Source organism: Microtus pennsylvanicus, chromosome 15 (assembly GCF_037038515.1).
Source record: "Microtus pennsylvanicus isolate mMicPen1 chromosome 15, mMicPen1.hap1, whole genome shotgun sequence".
NCBI classification, from domain to species: Eukaryota; Metazoa; Chordata; class Mammalia; order Rodentia; family Cricetidae; genus Microtus; species Microtus pennsylvanicus.
This window is the reverse complement of record NC_134593.1, coordinates 15,070,406-15,090,327: the sequence shown is the minus strand read 5'-3', so window position 1 is coordinate 15,090,327 and position 19,922 is coordinate 15,070,406. Positions and strand designations below refer to the sequence as shown.

Genomic DNA, 19,922 nt, shown 5'->3' with positions numbered 1-19,922 from the left:
CCCTACTGCTCCCTCTGTGTCAGAGCCACTGGCCACCTCCTGTCCATTCAATGACGTCTTTTCTCCTAGACCACAGAGTCCCAGTCAGGATGCTGAGGAATCCTAGACAAAAAATGGGTCTCCTTTGGCTACAAGAAGCCTCATCCCTTTCTCCATGTAAAACATGAGGGGATTTATAATAATAACATATTATTATTAGCGCTTACAATACCTGGTGTGCCAGTGACTGGGATATGTCCTTCTTAGACCAGTCCATTCGCCTATCCTAATTGATATTAGACCCATTTTATAGATAAGGAAACAGAGTCTTAGGGTTATCAAGTTACCCAAAATCACATAGCTCAGAAAAACAGAACTAAGGTTAAGTTTAATCTACTTGACTATAGAATTTATTATGAATCATACCATGGCCCAGCTACTCATCCAACCTATACCATGTGAAGGAAGATTCCACACCTCAAAGGCCACCTGGATGTAAATGTATCCTCCTCTAAGTGAGGAGGTTTGGTCCAATCTCTGTACATCCTAATCCTTTGGTCATAGTCACCATGGCATTGTGACTTGGCATTTCTGGAAGCATAAGAAAATAATATTTGTATTAGCAAGATGCAGGTACATAAAAGAAGGAAAAAGAAACATTGGGAGAGTGTTCATTGGGTATTAACCTACAAAGACAGAGGAAATAATATGAAAACTATGAAGTGGGTCACACAAAAGCTTTGTTCCCTGGGAGACTCTGAGGGGTCCCAGGTAACTGCACAGTCGGAGTGCAGGTATTTGTACTGTGCTGTGCCAGGGTGGGGGGCCAGGTAGTAGGCCAGCTCACTTTGGGGAGTGGAACAAGACTCCAAGTTTATCCAAGTAAGTGCCTAGCCTTAGGAAGCCCCTCGCTTTCTTAGAGAATGAACCAGTGGTTCCTGAACTAGTTTTGTGTGCTTCCTCATAAGATTTGGTTGGTTCAGATTCTAAATTTGCAGCTGCTAACTTAATGGTGTATTTTCTAAGATAGTTGCCAAAGAGAATTAACCTTTCTATCATAGGAATAGACTCTTTTGTGGTTTCTAGATCTGTATCGGAGAAGAAATTATGACTAAATATAACAAAAGATTTATTTTTACTTTTGTTACCATTCAATTTCATAAAAGATGATGGATTAAATTTCCCAAAGAAAGTGAACTTTGGACACACTCTTAAGAAACTCCATACTCAGCTGAGAGATAAGGAGGAACATAAAGCCTACACAATGCCAAAAACAATACAAAATTCGGAAAGTTAGACCCTATGGAAGTTAAATAGATATAACAAACAAATATAAACATTAGGGTTGCATTGAAAAGAGGATATTTAGAGTCTATCCATGCAATAGCTATTCACTGAGCAACTCCAGCATCACAACCACTGTGCTGGATGAGAGGAAGGGAGGGAGGGGAGATGAGAAAATGCAGGGTCTCTACCTCCAGGATCCCAAGTTTAAACAGACAGTTTTGGCCCAGGATTACCCAGGTTCTAGGGAGGCACAAACGAGTTGCCATGACTACAATGGAGGATGTAGCCAACCTCCGTATTCATCCTCCTGCCATGATCTCTACGAGGACAGAAGTTTTGCTCTCTCATTGCTGTTCCTCAGCACAGTGCAGGATGTAGGCATCATCAGGCAATGACTATGAGAAGTGGGGAATGGCTCCTGGACCAACAGCATGGTTCATTGGCCTGGAGCGCCTGCTCCCTGATTCTGGGATCTGAGTTCAATCCTGGAATCCACATGGTAGAAAGTGAGAGGAAACCTCTGGAAGGAGTTGTCCTTTGACTTTCACATGTGTGCCAATGGCACACACACATACACACACATACACACACGCATACACATACTCACACACATACACATACTCACATACACACACACACACTCACACATACACTCACACACACATACACACACACACGCATACACACACACACATACTCACATACACACACTCTCACACACCCACACTCTTACACATACACACACACACATACACACACACACACTCACACACACAGACATACACACACATACACACTCTCACACATACATTCACACACACATACACACACATACTCACACACACATACACACACACATACACACATACACACACACACATACACACATACACACTCTCACACACACACATACACACATACACACTCTCACACACACACACACACACAATAATTATTTTCAAAAGTGCCTGCTAGAAGAGTTTGATAAGGCTTCGGTGAAGAGGAAATCGCTGTTTAAAACATGTTGGTTTTGGATTAGTAAGTATTCTCCAACAGAGAAAATTGCCTGGCCTTTAAAACAGGGAGGTTATAGAGTCTACCCGCATGGAGTACAGTGCAGCAAGCCGAGAAATGTAGGTTGCCAAAGAGGCCACCTACATGTCTTTGCTGGTGTGGGAGCTTCCCGTCTCTCCAGGGAAGAGGCCAGCATGTCTTTGCTGGTGTGGGAGCTTCCCATCTCTCCAAGGAAGAGGCCAGCATGTCTTTGCTGGTGGGGGAGCTTCCCGTCTCTCCAGGGAAGGCTCCTTCTCGTGTTTGTTTGCTTTTGTGCTTCAACAAGGACCTCGTCTTGCCAAAGTTAATCAGTTAACCTGGATTAGAAAGCCCACCCTATTTCTGGAGAACCAAAGTTTAGACGCAAAAGGATAAAAATGTCTTATAATGAGGGCTCAGCACAAATAGGTGTTAGCAGGGAAGGAAGAGATGGGGTAAGGATGTGATGTCTGTGTGTCCATCCGAGGGACCACCAGGAAAAGAGGTACACTGAGGAAATGTCCCGTTGGGATTAGAATCACTTTGCAATGCGCAGCTCCCAGGTGTGCAGGAAATCACGGAAGGAAGCTCAAGAATGTGTGTTCGGAAAAGACTTTCACATTGACATTGCTCCTAGCAGGTAACCCTGTTGGGAAGACACCATCCTGTCTGTGTGTGCAGATCCCTGAGGCTGGAGCTGCTGGAGGGGCAGGAGCGGATGCAGCTCAGCTGCCTAGGTGCAGTTGTGGGAAGGAAATGAAGCTGTTTCATAATGATTAGAAAGAAACCATCAGCACCAGCGAGGCCCCTAATTGTGGCCGCAGGAGTGAATAGGAGAACAGGCAGATTCAGAGCAGAAAGAATCTAAAGGTGAAAATTAGATGAGCCTTTAAAATGGAATTTTAGTGTCCTACAGCCAGAGAAAGCCCACTGAAATAAATACACACACATGCACGCACACACACACGAGATATTAATGAATAGTAACATTAACCTTAAGCTTGAGAAGCAATGTCTTTCCCTATTGTAAGATTTCATAAACTTTAAAATGCTAGCTAATATGCATTGCCGGGCTTCAGACTGGAATGCACCACACTTTTCTATGCTTTCTAGGCTTCAGATTCCTTTTTCACCCAAATTTAGGAGGACTGAGGCCCTGTGACATCCTCACTGAGAGCCGTGCTCCTCCACACTGCTCTGACTTTAGGGTCTGTGCCCCTATGGCGTCAGTCCTTATCATGGAACTCCCCAGTAAGAGGCAGAGCTTCCTCCTGGCTTGCTAGCTAGGCAGTGCTCCTGTGGATGTGACGACTGTAGTCTGTGTACCCTCGGGAATACCAGACACATCTCCTTAAGGGAGGGCCCTCCTATACCCAGTCCTGTGGATGTGACGACTGTAGTCTGTGTACCCTCGGAATACCAGACACATCTCCTTAAGGGAGGGCCCTCCTACCCCCAGTCCTGTGGATGTGACGACTGTAGTCTGTGTACCCTCGGAATACCAGACACATCTCCTTAAGGGAGGGCCCTCCTACACCCAGTCCTGTGGATGTGACGACTGTAGTCTGTGTACCCTCGGGAATACCAGACACATCTCCTTAAGGGAGGGCCCTCCTATACCCAGTCCTGTCACTGAACCTTGCCAATGTTTTCCACGTGTTGCCAGTGCAGTCTTCCCTCAAGAGTCATTTCATCCCAGCCATGGTGGCACATAGCCTCAGTCTCAGCACCCAAGAAATTGAGGCAAGAGGATCATGAATCCAAGGCCAGCCTTGGGCTACAGAGCCAGACCCTGTCAGAAAACAAAAAGAAACAATGTGTACTTTAAAAATCATTTTGTAATTAACCCATGGCTTCTCACGTTCTTCCAAGTTGCCTGTCATATCTTTAGTTGTGGTGTAGAGGCCAGAACAGGTACCTACCTTTCAGGAAGGCCCCACTGGCTCCAGGGTGGCTGATGGAAAGGTCTGTGAGACTATTCCTGAGGAAAGTTATCAGTGGTGAGACTTCTCTTCTGTCTTGAGGGGGACTGGTAAACTGAGGCAGGAGGCAAGTGCCCCATCCAGGCTGGTCCAGCCCAGGTTAGAGTTCTTGTAAAGCACCCTTCTACTGTGTGTTATATGGTGGCTTCACTACGCTGACCTTTGGGTCAGGGACCAGCCTGGCTGTGCACCCGTGTGAGTATGACCATGCCAATGACCAGAGCAAGAAGATGACCTGTTAGTGTAATCTCTAGCAAACTTGGGGTACGCAAAACTTTATTTCTTATTTCCTCAGGTTCTTGTGGTAGCCTAAAGTGTTCCCAATTCACATATTGAAGCCTCTGAGGAAGACAACCACAGGTTTCTCTGTAAGGAGCCATTAGGACGGGTGGGCAAGCTTCCCGAAAAGCCTGCAGGGCGGTTTCCTGATGCTATCCAAGCCTGAAGACCCACATCTGTGTCACTAACTCTCACTTCTGAGTTCCCAGTCTTTAACCACGGGGCACAGATTTAGTGGCAAGGGTGTTTTCCATCGCGCAGTGCCCCTGGGGACCTACAGTGCTAATGCGTTCAGACTTGGCCTTCTGTATTCATTTTGAATTGTGATGACAGGTTAGGATCCAGAACAGCTGAACTTGTAGTTGAAAAATTGATCCAGTCTCGCTAAAGTGACCTCTGATGCCTTTCCGTGGTAAAAATGTGTTTTTCTTATGAGGTAGGAACAGGAGGTCTCACCACAGGGACAGAACCCAAAGACCTCCGATTAAAGGTGATTTGTTTCTGATTTACAGGGGGAAAGGTGAGGTGGCAGTAGATGTCTCTGGGGCCGAAAATGAAAGGGACTAAAATCTAGGAAGCTCTTGTGCTGCAGCCGTATCTTCTTGTCTGAAGGGGGCCAAAGCTCCGGGTCAGATGGCGGCCACCCAGCTCTGCTGATCCTCAGGCGGCACCGTGCTTCAGGCAGCTGTGCCGGGCCCTGATGGCTCTGGTTCAGGATCCAGCTGGAAGCCTGCATTGCCAAGGCCACCCTGGTTGTCTCAGTGAGCAGAGAGCAACACACGGGTCTGAAAACAGTCCGTGCACAGTGAAGAACTGTGGGAGTGGGATCAGGACAGGATCAGGACACAGGACAGGATCAGGACACACAGGACAAGATCAGGACACACAGGACAGGATCAGGACACACAGGACAGGATCAGGACACACAGGACAGGATCAGGACACACAGGACAGGATCAGGACACACAGGACAGGACACACAGGACAGGATCAGGACACACAGGACAGGATCAGGACACAGGACAGGATCAGGACACACAAGATCAGGACACAGGACAGGATCAGGACACACAGGACAGGATCAGGACACAGGACAGGATCAGGACACAGGACAGGATCAGGACACACAGGACAGGATCAGGACACACAGGACAGGATCAGGACACACAGGACAGGATCAGGACACAGGACAGGATCAGGACACAGGACAGGATCAGGACACACAGGACAGGATCAGGACACAGGACAGGATCAGGACACACAGGACAGGATCAGGACACACAGGACAGGATCAGGACCCACAGGACAGATCCCAGCCCAGCTGGAAACTCTCTAGGTGGTCTGCTGTGTTAAATCCTTCCTTCCAGCCAGCCTCTGCTTCCTCCCCTGGGGACTGGTCAGCGAGAGTCACATTAAAAACAAAATCTCTCAGAAAAAGTATAAGGAATTGTCTCAGCACTGAGGAAGGGTCCCCATTTCCTGGAATAGACAGTGTGATGGGTTTGTTCGATTATGTGTGTTCATGGTGAAACTCTGTTTCCTGGACTAGACAGTGTAATGGGTTTGTTTGATTGTGTGTATTCATGGTGAATCTCTGGCACATTTGCTGAGTGCTGTGTGCTTGATTAGTTTAATTTGACTTGGAGAAATACTCATTTCTCAAAAGAGCCTGGTTGGAAAGGCGATGAAGCAACATGTCTATTTTATAGGTGAAAGTTCTGAGACTTCAGCTGCCTATTGATCTAATCAAGGCTGTCGGTGGTAAATTAGAGAGTCAGGACTTGGATTGCATGTTAGGTTTGTTACTCATTACATTTACCAATGAGAGAGAAATCACCTGGTGATATGATTTTCCAATTTCATGTCTAAATATCACACGCCTGCATTTCCCACCAGTGTCCAGCCTACTTGAGGGAGAGTGCTCTAGAGAACCAGCTTGGTCCACTTTTTCTAAGCTTGTTTTCATCCTGCCAGAGCAAAACTGTTGGCTAGAGTTACTGGTTTGGAAGATGCTATTAAGTCAAAGAATGGCCAGAGGGTTTAGTGGCCCCACCTTTCAGATTTCCCAGAACGCCAGACAGGACCTCGTGGAGAGCAACTACTAAGAGCTTGACTTGGCCAGGACTCAGGATTTGTGCCTGTCCCCAGACCATCATGAGCAGCTGGTTTCTAAGGTGTCACTTCTGGTCTAAAGCCTGAGAACACCACCAGCTAACCCAGAGTGCTCTGTTTGTCCCTGTCACTGGCACCTGAGTTCTGGCCTCTGTTAGGACACAAAAGGTAGAAGGGAAAGAGGATCGCCTTCTCACATCAGTCCTCTTGGCCCACAGACATCCAGGACCCCAAACCAGCTGTGTACCAGCTAAGAGATGCTCAGGCCAAGAACAGCACCATCTGCCTGTTCACCGACTTCGGTTCCCACGTCAACAAGTCAGAGGACATGCCACATGATGTGTTTGTCTCCAACAACACCGTGCTGGACATGCGGTCTATGGATTCCAAGAGCAACGGGGCCATTGCCTGGAGTGACCACAGTAGTTTGAACTGTAAAGACGCCTTCAAACAGAACGACGCCTCCTACCCCAGCTCAGGTGAGTGCCACCTAAAGCCGTCTCCTGGCTTCAGGAGAGGCCCAGCTCAAATCTGTGGTCTAAAAGCTGCTTTGGTCAGGTACTCATCAGTTGTCAGCAAGATCCACATTCTGTTTTACTCGTGCCCTGTCCTAGCAGGCCACAAATGTCTGGCCCTAAAGCAGACAAGAGAACAGGACACAGGGTGTTGGCCCAGTATTGGCCTCAGTTGGTCTCCCTGTTTTGAATTCTCACCCACCTCCCTGTCATTGTTGGAACCACACTTGCCTTCTCTGTTCTCCCAGGCAGTTTCCATGCCCTTCCTGCTGCACAGCTGTCTGCCCTGATTTCTATGTCTGCCTAGAGTGTGGGTGCAGAGTCCCAGACGCTGGAGTGATGTAAGAGGTCAGGTGTGGAGGGAGCACCCTAGGGAGCACCATTCTGATGCCCTGATTTCTATGTCTGCCTAGAGTGTGGGTGCAGAGTCCCAGATGCTGGAGTGATGTAAGAGGTCAGATGTGGAGGGAGCACTCTAGGGAGCACCATTCTGATGCCCTGATTTCTATGTCTGCCTAGAGTGTGTGGGTGCAGAGTCCCAGATGCTGGAGTGATGTAAGATGTCAGGTGTGGAGGGAGCACCCTAGGGAGCACCATTCTGATCAAGGAAGATCAGCTCTCGGCAGGGACATGTCCGCTATGTCGGGCTGTAATTAATATATTCATTAACATAGAGTTAAGGAAACAGCCACCTTAGAGAAGGCTCTGAGGAAATAATTCACTCTGCAATGTAAAGGATAAGAGGGGACCAGCTGTGCCTCGGCCAGAGAGGACCCTGTGAAAGCTGTGAAAGGGGAAGGCTGAGAGCAAGGGAAAGCTGCAGGGCAGGAGTAGGATGATGCAAACCAGGGCCAGACCTCAGGGGGAGGCAAGAGGATCACAAGTTCAAAGTCATCTTCACCTACACAGCAAGTTCAGTTTAAGGCCAGCCTGGACTACCTGGGCCCCTGTCTCCAAAAATAACTAAATACCATAAACTGTAAGGCTGGTTGCTGTGTGGAGGGCGGACTGTAGTAGGTCCAGCAGGAGAACGGGAATGCAGGAGAGAGATGATGGAGACTCTGCCAGGTGGTGGTGGGGACTCCAGGGGCCAACACTACCTGGGCTTCAAGAATAGCACCACACAAAGATGGGAAAGCAATGGGGCTTCAAGGAAGGAGCAGAGCCTCTGAGTCAATGGGACTAGATACTAAGGGATGACAAAGGAAAAAATTTGGGCACCAGAACTTCTTTGAAATACATGGAAATATATGGCCCTAGTCGCTGTGAATATGTCTCACTGCCTTTACTGGTCTCTGGACTGAAACCTGCCACGTCCAGACTATTTTGACTCTGTGGTCCATGTAACGTAGCATAAACTTTCACAGCCCAGATATGTTGAAAGAATGAAAGAGTGTCCAGAAGTCGGGTGTTGCCCCCATTAGGACCTTTGTGCCAATTGGTGCCCCTGGGCAGTATATCCACTCCCCATTCTCTTCCAAAGAATCACATAAAAGTCTGCATGCTTTGACTCTAAGAAAATTGTTTTTTTTTTTCTTTTAGATGTTCCCTGTGATGCCAAGTTGATAGAGAAAAGCTTTGAAACAGGTAAGAGAAGGACCTGCCCAATTTTGCATGATGCCGGAGGAAGCCACAAGCCCATAATAACCTTTAGTGCATAGGGGAGGAGAAGGGATGAATCTAGGGATGAGAACAACACTTCCAAACCCACTCCCAGCTGCCCATGGTCTGTCTTGAGTCCCTCCAGCAAGGTCAACTTGATTTTCCATTCTAAGTTCTTAGCAAGATTTGTCTTCAGCTTCACTAGGCCGGGGAGCCACTCCAGGCCTCCGCACCTCCTTTATTAGCTCCTCTGTAAGGACAGCCAAAGAAGCTGCTTACTGTGAGGCTGGGAAGTTGTGAGCCCCTTCAGAGCACCCTGACTAACCATGTCACTCTGAGAACACTGTCCCTCGACGTCTTGGGAAGCTTTGCTAAAAAGTGGTAGAACCCACACAGCCTCAGGTTTGTCTTGTCTCAGGGCCACCTCATTCCTGAGTTGTCACTCCTGTGGTGTCACTGAGGGGCCCAAGCCCACGGGGTGTGACAGTCGCCCTGAGCACCTACCCCAGCCCCATCCCAGAGCCTACAGGGCCTCAGAGTATTATGTGGCCCAAGTCCTTTGGTGGTTGTTGCCTTAAAACATGATGCTCTCGCCCTGGAGGAATACACAAATCCCTTTGCCCTGGGATGTGTGCAGAGGCTCAAAGAAATGGACCCGGGAGCTGAAGTCACCCACACCAGCCTGACCAGCTCTTGGGAACGTCCGTAGCGCCTTGCTGTACAGACAGACCTCTTGTGTGCATACCCTTAACGGCGATGACTTCTTGGTTTCCCAGATATGAACCTCAACTTTCAAAACCTATCAGTGATGGGACTCCGAATCCTGCTCCTGAAAGTGGCCGGATTTAACCTGCTCATGACGCTGCGGCTGTGGTCCAGTTGAGGTGAGACAGCATCAAAGCTTGGAGAAGGGGTAGGGGTGGGGGGTTCAGAGTAAGACTTAGCCCTGAGAGCAAATCCCCCGATGGGAATTTGCTTTTGAATCCTAAGACTGGACTACGGGCAGAACTTTTCTGTCACTTCCTGTCAGGCCGCTGTTGTGATGGCCTGAAGGGAGTTTACCAGAATCCTCAGTGGGGCCCAGCCCCTCCTGAGGCAGATGAGGAACAGCTCTGATCATTGTTATTTAGAAATGGAGAAAGTGAGGCCGGGTCACACCAACGGCCATGCGGCCGAAGAGTAGAAGAGAGATTCCCACTCTGACGCTTGTGTACCTTGTGCCTCCCTCAGCTTGGTGCTGGAAGACGCCATATTCATTATCCCTAAGCCTGGCTAGAGTCCTCACGCTTCTACCCTAACAAGGTCCCCAGTCACTTTGCACAGCCCCAAACACAGCCATCCCCACTGCATCCCCGAGTCTGAGTCTTCAAGACCAAGCCTGACCTCTGCTCTTCCTCACTCCAGGTTTCCAGACTGAAGGAGGCTGAACTCCCAAGCTCCTTTCTCTTCATCACCCCTCCTCGCCCTCTTCAAGCCGAAAAGGAGCCCACCCACCTCCTAAAGAAGGCTCTGAGCAGCTCACAACCCCATCAACTGGATCTCCTGAATCTGTGATGGAGACCGCTGAAGAGCCGCTGCTACCCCACTTCCTCACTGCTGCCGCCCACTCAAGACAGGCAGGGGCTGCTGCTTCTCCTGGATGTGAAGACCCTTCACACACACCCCTGCTCTCCCCCATCCCAACCCCCGCGACTGCAGCTCCTCGTGAATGTTGTAAAGAGCATGTTTTTGTTTTTGCTTCTTTTAAAGCATCCATAAAGAAATACACATTACTCTTTCTTCAAGGTGTAGAAAACTTAACTCCTTGTCTAGACCCTCCCTGCTCCTGTGTGTGTCTGAGCTGTACATTGTTCTGCTGTGCATGGCTTCATTAAAGATGACTCAGAAGAGCAGGAACTGTGACCTCATTTGACTGGGTTTGGTGGGGACATTTTCACACTACTTATCACTAGCTAGGCAGAGAGAAACCAAAGGGTGTGTCACGATGCCCAACCTCTTCTCGGGATGAACGCTTAAAAATTTCACCAAGTAATCTGTACCAAGAGCCAGGAAGGTGTGGGTCCCAGCTCATACCATGCCTTAGGTCACTCATAACATATAGCTGAAATTTACCAGACAAGAATGACAAGTGTCCCCAACATTGTCACCCACTCTCCAGGGACATTTTTTTTCTTTCATGCTCAGAGTGTCTTGTCACTGAGAAGTGTTTCACCCTATAAATCTATGGCTGGGACTTGGCCAAGGAGAGTAGATGTCTCAAACGCTCACCTCTAGAATGAGTAAGAGTCCCTGGGCCTCAGAGCACCCAGCTCTCTGCCCAGCCTCTGCTGTCTGTCCTCCCCAAGGGCGGGATTCTGACAGGAATACACTCCAGAGACCAACGGACAACTGCCTGTCCAAGACCAAAAAGGAGTACTTCCTGATTCCCAGGACTGCCCCGCCACCACCCAGTCCTTCCACGGTTCGGCCGTGTGTCTACGACCATGCTAGCCAGAAATAGGCAGATCCTCCCAGCTGTAACCCAGGCCTGCCTCTTCTCATAGGGATGGGGCTACCAGCTTGAATAGGTGATGGAAGGCTTGTCTCTCCCTTCTATGAGCTTCAAGGTCACCACCTATGTAGGGTCAGGTGGGACTGGAGGCCACCTACAGCAAAGCCCATGTCCCAGAGTAACCACAGAATCTCTTTATTCTAAACTGCCTCATCGCTAGCCTACACAGAAGCCTTTCAAGATTACTAAAGGGAAAGGCCTCAGGAGACACCATCGTGACAGGGCCACCCTCACACGTGGAGGAGGGGCTCTGAAGCCTCTTCCCCAAGCCCCTCCTCATCTGTCTGACACGATGCCAGGGAACTACCACTGGGAATTTCTTTTAATTAAACCATTCTCTTCCCAGTATTAAATGAAAATGCCCCTGGGAAGGTTAGTAGAGCAAGCCTTTATCAACCATTAAAAACTTAGGGCAAATTAGTTTTTCTCCCTCCTCCAGGAAGTAGTAATTCACTTTGTTCTTATAAAAAGAAAAAAGAAAGATCCAGGCAAAGAAAGTGTGGTGACTGGGGAAACAGGAGCGCTCCTGGAAATTGGCTATAGCTACACAGAAGCTGCAGGGGACCTGGTGAACATGGAGTGGGTAAAAAGCCTGAAAGGCAACAGAGCAGCCAAAGACAGACCCCTCCTCTAGACTTGGTAGAGGCCCAGACCTCTACTGGACCACACTAGCCCAGTGCCGTCAGACAGCAACGTCCAGAGACCACTAGAAGCCTAGGGTTGCCTGAGAACCATGGTAAGGGGCTGTGGCGGAGGCTGAAGATCCACCCATGCCCCTGGAGTAAGGTTTCTTCCTTCCAGGCCCAACCCAAGCTAGGCTGTGACAAAGCCCCGGCAGGCAGGAGGCCATCAAGAGATCCGTGTCAACTTCACTCCCTGAAAAATGGCCATCTTATCAGAACACAAACATCCCCTCACTGCTGGGGCTGTCTCCACAGGGAACAGGCAAGAGGCTCCTTCATGGCGGGTTCTAGGCCGACCACTGCTTAGTCCAGAAGGAAGGGGTTACTGAGGACACCTGAAAACATGACAAAGAGACAGTGGTCACAAAGCTGCTGCTGCATCCTAACCAGCCTGGACCAACTCACGGAGGGAAGGCACCCATCTGCAGCAAACAATTTGCCAGGGCCAGTTGTAAATGGATGCCTCCAGGGTCTAGACAACTCACGGAGGGAAGGCACCCATCTGCAGCAAACAATTTGCCAGGGCCAGTTGTAAATGGATGCCTCCAGGGTCTAGACAAAGGCCCTGCTCCCTCAAGTGAGTCATGTAGACCAACTGTGGCGTAGAAAACTGGACCCCCATGTCCCAAGGCCAGAACGTGGAGGGTCTTCTGAGACTTCCCCAGAGGTTTGTCCATCCCCTCCCAGTGCAGCTGGGGTCACAGTTGAGCCAGACAGGAAGCAGACAGGCTGCACAGGCCTGTATTAGGGAGCATCCAGGTAGGAGCTCCACTCTGACCACCCCGTAGCCGTCTGAGGCTTAAAGCTTTGTTTCTCATTTTGCTTTGTGGTACACCATAGAATTCAACTCCCAAGTCTCATGTGAAACCCTGACACCACTTCCCTATCAGGTGACATCCTGGGGGGAAGTGTGCCGGACAGTGTCTGCTACTGGGGTGGGAGGAGCGCCTTGCTCATCGGTAAGTCCTCATAGCGCAGTACCTGGCGACCGACTGACACCAACAAATGAACCCATGAGGACCTCCACACTTAGTCCTGGGGGGGAGCTGAGCTCCAGAGGGAAGAAGGGGGGACTAATAGAGGACGTGGCTGGGTGAGCCATTGCCGTTTGCAAGGCGTAGAGTAAGCTGGCAAATCTATCAGAATAATGAAAACTCGAGTGGTGGCCTCTTGAGGAGGGCACTCCGTGCAAGCACCCACAGGCCCACTGAATCCTGGGAAACACGGGTTTCTAAACGTCTCAGCTCTGGTTGTACGGGACCACTGACATCCCAGGGCCAAAAAGTCACCTGGTGTCCACTTCAGCTTCTCCTGTGACCCATACTAGTCCCCTCAAACCTACTTCCCTCAAGTAACACTTGGGAAGAATGGCTTTGGGCTTACTCAGTACAAGGGGGGAAGCTATGTCCAGCCCACCCTGCCCTGGTCGGGATGTGAAGGCTGCCTCTGCCCACAGACAGCCAAGGCTGGGTCTCCAAAGGATCCTTCCAGAGTGAGTGTGAGATAGACTGTCGAATAAGGTGACTCTTGCTAGTGCATACACTGGGCAGCCGGAAGGACCCCCAGCCCCTGCGTTGTGGACGGCCTCATGAGCCGCACCGCCAGCTTCGGGCCTCTTCACACAGACGCGTAAGGCACAGGATCTTCTCCAAGAATCACAGACAGCTGCACCCTGAAATGGCAAGCTGGTCAGACACTGAATCAATAGCCAAAAGTAGAACAGGAAATGGAAAGAGCTTCCCACTTCCCTCCAGGTGTTTGGGGGCTGAACAGCCCCCTCCCATTTCCGTGACGTCATGGTTGCTGACAGGGGCAAACAGGGCCCCCTTTGAAGCTCTCCGCAGAAGCCACATCCTCTGGAAAGAGGAGTTAAAAATACAGAGTTGGAGATAGCATCTCTCCAGGCCACGTGCCCAGAAGAGGGAGGCTGGGCCGTTAGACCGCAGCCCAACCACAGGTGCAGAAAAGAAGGCCACCAAGCACACTGGGAGGGGCTTGCAGGCCCTGGTGCTAACACCCATGCCCGACAGCCGGCTGGGGAGGCACTGCTGCTCCATTCCCCAGAAATCACCACCCCCCCCCCGACCTCTACTGCCCTGAAATTAGACCGTTCTGTATACTTAGTTCAAGGGAGAAAGCCTATTCCCGCCCACCTTGCCCTGGACAGGATGAGAAGGCTGCATCTGCCCACACACACCCCTAAGGCTGGTTTCCCAAAGGTACCTTCTGCAAGAAGCCCCATACTCTCTCGTTCCCACTCCAGAATGATCCTTAAGTGTCATAGCCCTGGTGGACATCTGTCTTTCAGGGTCCAAGGAAGCCACAGAACTTGGGACCTGAAACGCTTCAGTCTTGGGTACCCCGCTGTTGTAGTGTCGCAAGATATCCACACGGGGGCGGCAGTGCTCCACCAAAATGTAGACTTCTCCCGTTTTCTGTTTTTATCTGAATAAAGAAAATCCCCACAGCCAAGGAAAAACTCTTTCCAAGGGAAAATAAAATGGCAGGTGACTTCCGTTTCACAAGCTCCTGCCTTGTGTCAGTCACTGCACCGGACTCCAGACTCGTGAGATCCCGATACCCTGTGGAGAGCCTAGGGCCAGGCCCTCAGGCAGCAGGGGGCACTGCCTGCCCAGGTTTTTGAGACCCACCTACAAGAGGCACCCAGAGAGAAGCCACCCTGCTGGAAGCCAGGAGGGCACAGTAGATGGAATGACTATGGGAACCTGGCTGGCCCAGGATCTGTGGCTTCACTCCTCCTAATCTATGAAGGCACCGCCTCAGTTTCCCACTTTGCACCAACATTGTCTCTTAGGTAGTTTAGGAACCAAGGCTTTCTTCACACGGGATTCCTGTCAGGGAGCAGACACTGTGCCAGATTTCAGGGACTCTGAGACTCCATACAGATGAAGTTGAAGAACAGGCTAAAGGGATAGCCCATGCCAGAGAGGAAGGGGTGGTGGGAATGGAGCGCATGGTTTGGAATTCAGGGCTGCTGGCCTGGAATCTGGATGGCGCCTGTCAAAACACATGGAGCTGAAAACCCTCAGTTTACTGCATTCCAGTACGCATAAGTGAAACTCCCGCAGAGCGCCTGAAGCCAAGGAGCAAACGGTCCAGGCAGAATGTGAGCGACGCCAGTGGCTGGAATTCCATGGCTTCTGTCAATATCTCACTGGCATCCCCAGCAGGCAGGGGTTGCTCTGTCAGCTTCGCTGTCCTTCCTTCCTGGGGCTTTTATCTTTTCTCTGTCCTAGTTTCTCATATTCACTTGGAGACAGAAGCGCATGCCCACCTACTCCTCACTGTTGTCGACGGGGCTGTAAGAGGTAATGGCTGTGCTAATGCCTGGTGAACTGAAATCCCAAGACAGACGGAAAGCAGCGGCAAGTCAGAATGAGCAGGGGGATGGACCATAATCCTGCCTGCCAGATGCACCCATGCTCCCCCATGCTGAGATAAAAGCAGGCTGCGCTTAAAAACATCCATGCCCAGGTATGCTTGGACTCACGGAGTCCCCGCTCAGCAGACGGCCACTTCTCCCATTACCGTGACCCCAGCAGCTTCTCACTGCCACACAGGTTTGTCCTTCCAGGGCTTCCAGGTCCCAGGAAGTCATGATGGAGAAATTTCAGGACCACGAGGAAACCCCATGGTGCTCCAAGGCCTCCCTGACGCCTGTCACTGTGTCATCCCTGAGGAGACATGTCTTCCCTCCTCTCTGGTACCCTAGGAACATTCCTGATTGTAGGACTCCTTGAACCAGTAGCAGGACCCCCTGCCTCAAAGTATCTCCCACAGGCAGGTTTTCTGAGCAACTCCTCAGGCCATGGATGCCCCCACGTCATCCTAAGGGCTCCCCACCTTTAAGAGAGGAGCCCAGGGTGTGCTTTGGGGATGTGAACAGAACTCCGTCCAGAGGCCACAGCATCGCAGTTTCAAAGCCTCCTGAAATCCACCGTGGAGCTGTCCAGTTCCCCCCATTCTCTGAAACACCCGCATTAAAATCATCACCCAGGAAAAGGGAAAGCTTCAGCTGGAGGAAGCGTATACAAATGAGAGGAGCGGCCCTGCTTCAGAGGGTGAAGGGGACCAAAGAGTGGGGTTTAGGTAGTGGAAGCAATGGTCTGCCTCACGGTCAGCCTAGGCAGAAGGAACTCAGGTGAGCCTCAAGAGACCGCTCTCGGTGGAGACTCTAAGACACTATAGAATGCCCTTGCTTCTCCTTGCTGACCCCAGTTACTGCGGTGATGCACCAGGTGACATGAACTGGCAGCATCCTCGTCTAGAACCCCAACTCCCAACAGCGTGTGCCGCTCAACACCAAAGCAAGCATTCCCTCCTCTGAGGTTCACAAGCCTCAACAGTAGGCAGGGTATTTATCTGCCCGGCTAAGAGCACTGCCTGCTCTTCCAAAGGTCCTGAGTTCAATTCCCAGCAACCACATGGTGGCTCACAGCTATCTGTAATAAGAACTGGTGCCCTCTTTAGGAAGAGACCTCATCAGCTTAGACCATGAAACCCTATATGGACAAGTTCAACAGAACCGCCATATACAGGCTGCCCATGCGTGCTTCAGCATTGCCAGGGCGTAAATTTCTATTTTGTTTCATTTCAATATTTCACAAGTTAGGAAGCGTGTGAATTGGCTTGCAGAAGACCACAGTGGACCAGCCCTCATACCCTGACTTCCCACCAAACACAGCGGACATGAAGCCTCAGGACTCAGTGCAGCCTTGGTGCAGGCAGGAGCTCCCCCAGCCCCGGCATTCTGCTCCAGTGACTCTCACGTGACTGTAAGTGCCTACTTGTTCATCTCTGGGATTAGAACGGAGCCCTGCACACTCCACTGAGCATGGGCGGACAGGGCTCACTGCTGAGGCGACATTTCCCTCACGTACAAATTGTACTAGCCTTATGACGAAGAGGGTTGTCATGGTGGGGAGGGTGTGCCATGGTGCGTGTGGAGGTCAGGGGACAATTTCAGTGGGGCCAGCTCTTTTACATGGACTCTTGAGGTCAAACCCAGGTCGCCAGGACTGCACAGAAGGTGTCTTTACTCACTGAGCCGTCTTGCCAGCCCTGTGTCAAAAGTTCAGTGATGAGGACAAGCTGGCAAGACGGCTCTGTAGATAAAGTACCTGCTGCCAGCCCTGGTGACCCGAGTTTGATTCCCAGTCCCTACATGGTAGAAGGGAGAACCAGCTCCTGCCAAAACATCCTCCCCCTCACACCCACAGACACACATGCGTGTGTGCAGAAAGAAAGAGAACCATACCCTGTCAAAATGCCAGTAACAGCGATCACGGGGTGCCCAGCCCCAGCTGATCCGTCTTCAACACAATTCCTGGACCTCAGGCTCAGAGAACATCTGGATTTTAAGACCCAGACAAGCAGTTAGTCTGTTTCCCTCAAAATGTGAGAGAAGCTATACCTGAAATCTCACCAACATGGCTGCCTATCAGGATGGGAATAGTACCGACACAGACAGATGCTCTAGCAGAGGGAGGGGAGGACCCAGGCCCCGCCCTAGACAAGGACTGACAGGCGGCTAAAGAACACTGAGAGGGGAAACCGTCTTCCTCGGGGAAGAGCCACCGTCGGCTATCCAACACCAAATGGTCAGCCCTGAAACCATGTGTGCAGATACACACAGCAACAGTTAAAGAAAAGGAAGCCAGAGGCCCTGGCTTTGACAGAGACTGCAAGGGATGGGATGCACGGGAGGGGCTGGAGGGAGAAAAGGAAAGGGGGGAATGATGTACTGTTTTAATTTCAACTTTTTAATTTATGAAAAAATCTTTTAAATTGTTTTTGAAAATTAAAAACAAACAAAAATTAGGGCAAGATGTTACAGGGCATAAGGGTGCTTGTCTTCCAACCTGATTCCAACCTTCATGGTAGACAGAGAAAAACAGTTCTGTAAGCTGTCCACACACTCACACACACACACACACACACACACACTCACACTCACAAACCAACATTAAAGCATAGCTGATTGCCTCTGTTAGCCCAGCGGGAACAGGTCTCCTGATGAGACTTCTCTCCTCCCTCTGGCAAGCCGGGTCCTTGGCAAAGGCCCACAAGGCTGGATGAGCCACCCAGGGAGAAAAGCGCCACGTCAGGGTTCTCAGAGTTCCTCATTCCCATGAGACCTCGTGTGTTTGTGGAGCAGTGACGTGGCAAAATGCCATCACTCCCATGCTCGTCCTGATTAGCTCATCCAAAAGCCTAACGCAAACGCTTCCTTCAGAAAGAACAAGATCACACCCTAACACTGGCAAACCAAGACTCCATGAGACTACCGTCCTCACGGGATTCTAGAACCTCACGGGGTCGTAGACCTTAAGCAGCAGATGGGCACAGCCACTTAGTACCACGCCAAACACACGGGCTCCGTGCTGGCTCGCTCACCCTGGTCACAAGGCGGCTTCTTATCTTTACTGCCCCAGGCCCACTGGGCAGAGCCCAGGTGCCTCATCATTTACAGAATTTAGAGACAGAGGCCCAGTAAGGTTCAGAACACCGTGTGTGGCAGAACACAGCCTCAGTTCAACACTCTAGACCGTGCAAGCACAGCCCAGCACACTGGGCTGCCCACCTGCTGCCAATGTACATTCAGATTTATAAATCCAAAATTAAGCAAGTAAAATATTTTTGTCTAGTCTGACATAAGATTTCTTCTGTTTTTTTGTTTGTTTGTTTTTTCTCACTGAAGTACATGTTCAAGGAAAAGGATCACACTACACCCAGGGAAAACTCGTTTTTATGTTAATCTTTTAAAAATTAGCTGTAGTCTTGTACTGGCTAGTTTTTATACCAATTTGGCACAGTCTAGAGTCATTTAGAAAGGGAGACCCTCAACTGAGAAAATGCCCCTGCAGACTGGCCAGTGGGCAAGCTTGTGGGGCTTTATTTCATAACTGATGAGGGAAAGTCCAACCATTGTGGGTGGTGCCACCCTGGGGCAGGCTGGTCCTGCTAGATAAGAAAGCAGGCAGGGCAAGGCATCAGGAGCAAGCCAGGAAGCAGCACTCCTCCCTGGCCGCTGCATCTGCTCCTCCCTGACTTCCATGGCTGACCAAGTGCAAGCTGCAAACTGAAATCAACCCTTTCCTCCCCAAGGTGTTGCTGTTTGTTTTGGTCATGGTGTTTTATCGCACCAACAGAAACCTTAAAGTCTTGGGGTTCTCAAGTAGTAGTCTAGACTCCAGAGCCCAGATCCATGCCCGCCAAGATCAGTGAGCGCCCAGGAGCTGGAAACAAGCTGAGGCCAAGGACGAGATCTCTGACACTTCCGCCAGTGTTTTCCAGCCATCAGAAAGAAAGTGTTTTGTAGCCCCAGATTAAAGGCCGTGATCAAAGAGCAAGGCTGCTGAGGGGAAACATGAGAGACATTTCCATGTGGGGGAGACAGGAAGTGTGTAGGCAGAAGGTGCAAAGGGCGCTGCTTCCTCTCGCTGCAGGGAGCAGGGACAATGTTCAGTGGTTGTGGTAAAAGGCTTGCAGTCCCACAGAAAGAGCACAGGAAATGAAAGATAACCACCCCGGAGAGGCGCTCTGAGCCAAAAGCTGCAGGGACCAGCAGGACACCCCTCAGTCCATACAGTGGGACTCCAGGCACAGGCTTTGACCTGAGTCAGCAAAACAAACCCTTCAGAACCAGGAACTGGGGAAGGAGGAATGCGGCATTTTCCTAACTAAGGGAACCCACTGCTCATCTTCCTGTGCCCGCGGACTTGAGAACCACAGAGCAAGCTAGCAAGCAGACAGCAAATTAGCAACCTCTAGTGCATGGTCATATTTGAACTCAAGGCTGCAAAGGTGATCTGCAGGTTCCTACTGTTGTAATTGGGGGATGTGGCTGCCAGCAAGGATCCTTTGGGAAAATCACAAC

General features: G+C 50.4%; 1 gene segment (V, D, J or C); it reads left to right on the top strand.

Moving 5' to 3' along the window:
• The window catches only part of LOC142836168 (T-cell receptor alpha chain constant-like), a 203,679-nt gene extending 193,107 nt beyond the window's left edge, over positions 1-10,572 (top strand). Inside the window, 4 exon segments of the C gene segment in view lie at positions 6,890-7,150; positions 8,729-8,773; positions 9,565-9,672; positions 10,193-10,572. Of these exon segments, the coding sequence occupies positions 6,890-7,150; positions 8,729-8,773; positions 9,565-9,671 (413 nt within the window).
• Positions 10,573-19,922: the final 9,350 nt, after the last annotated feature.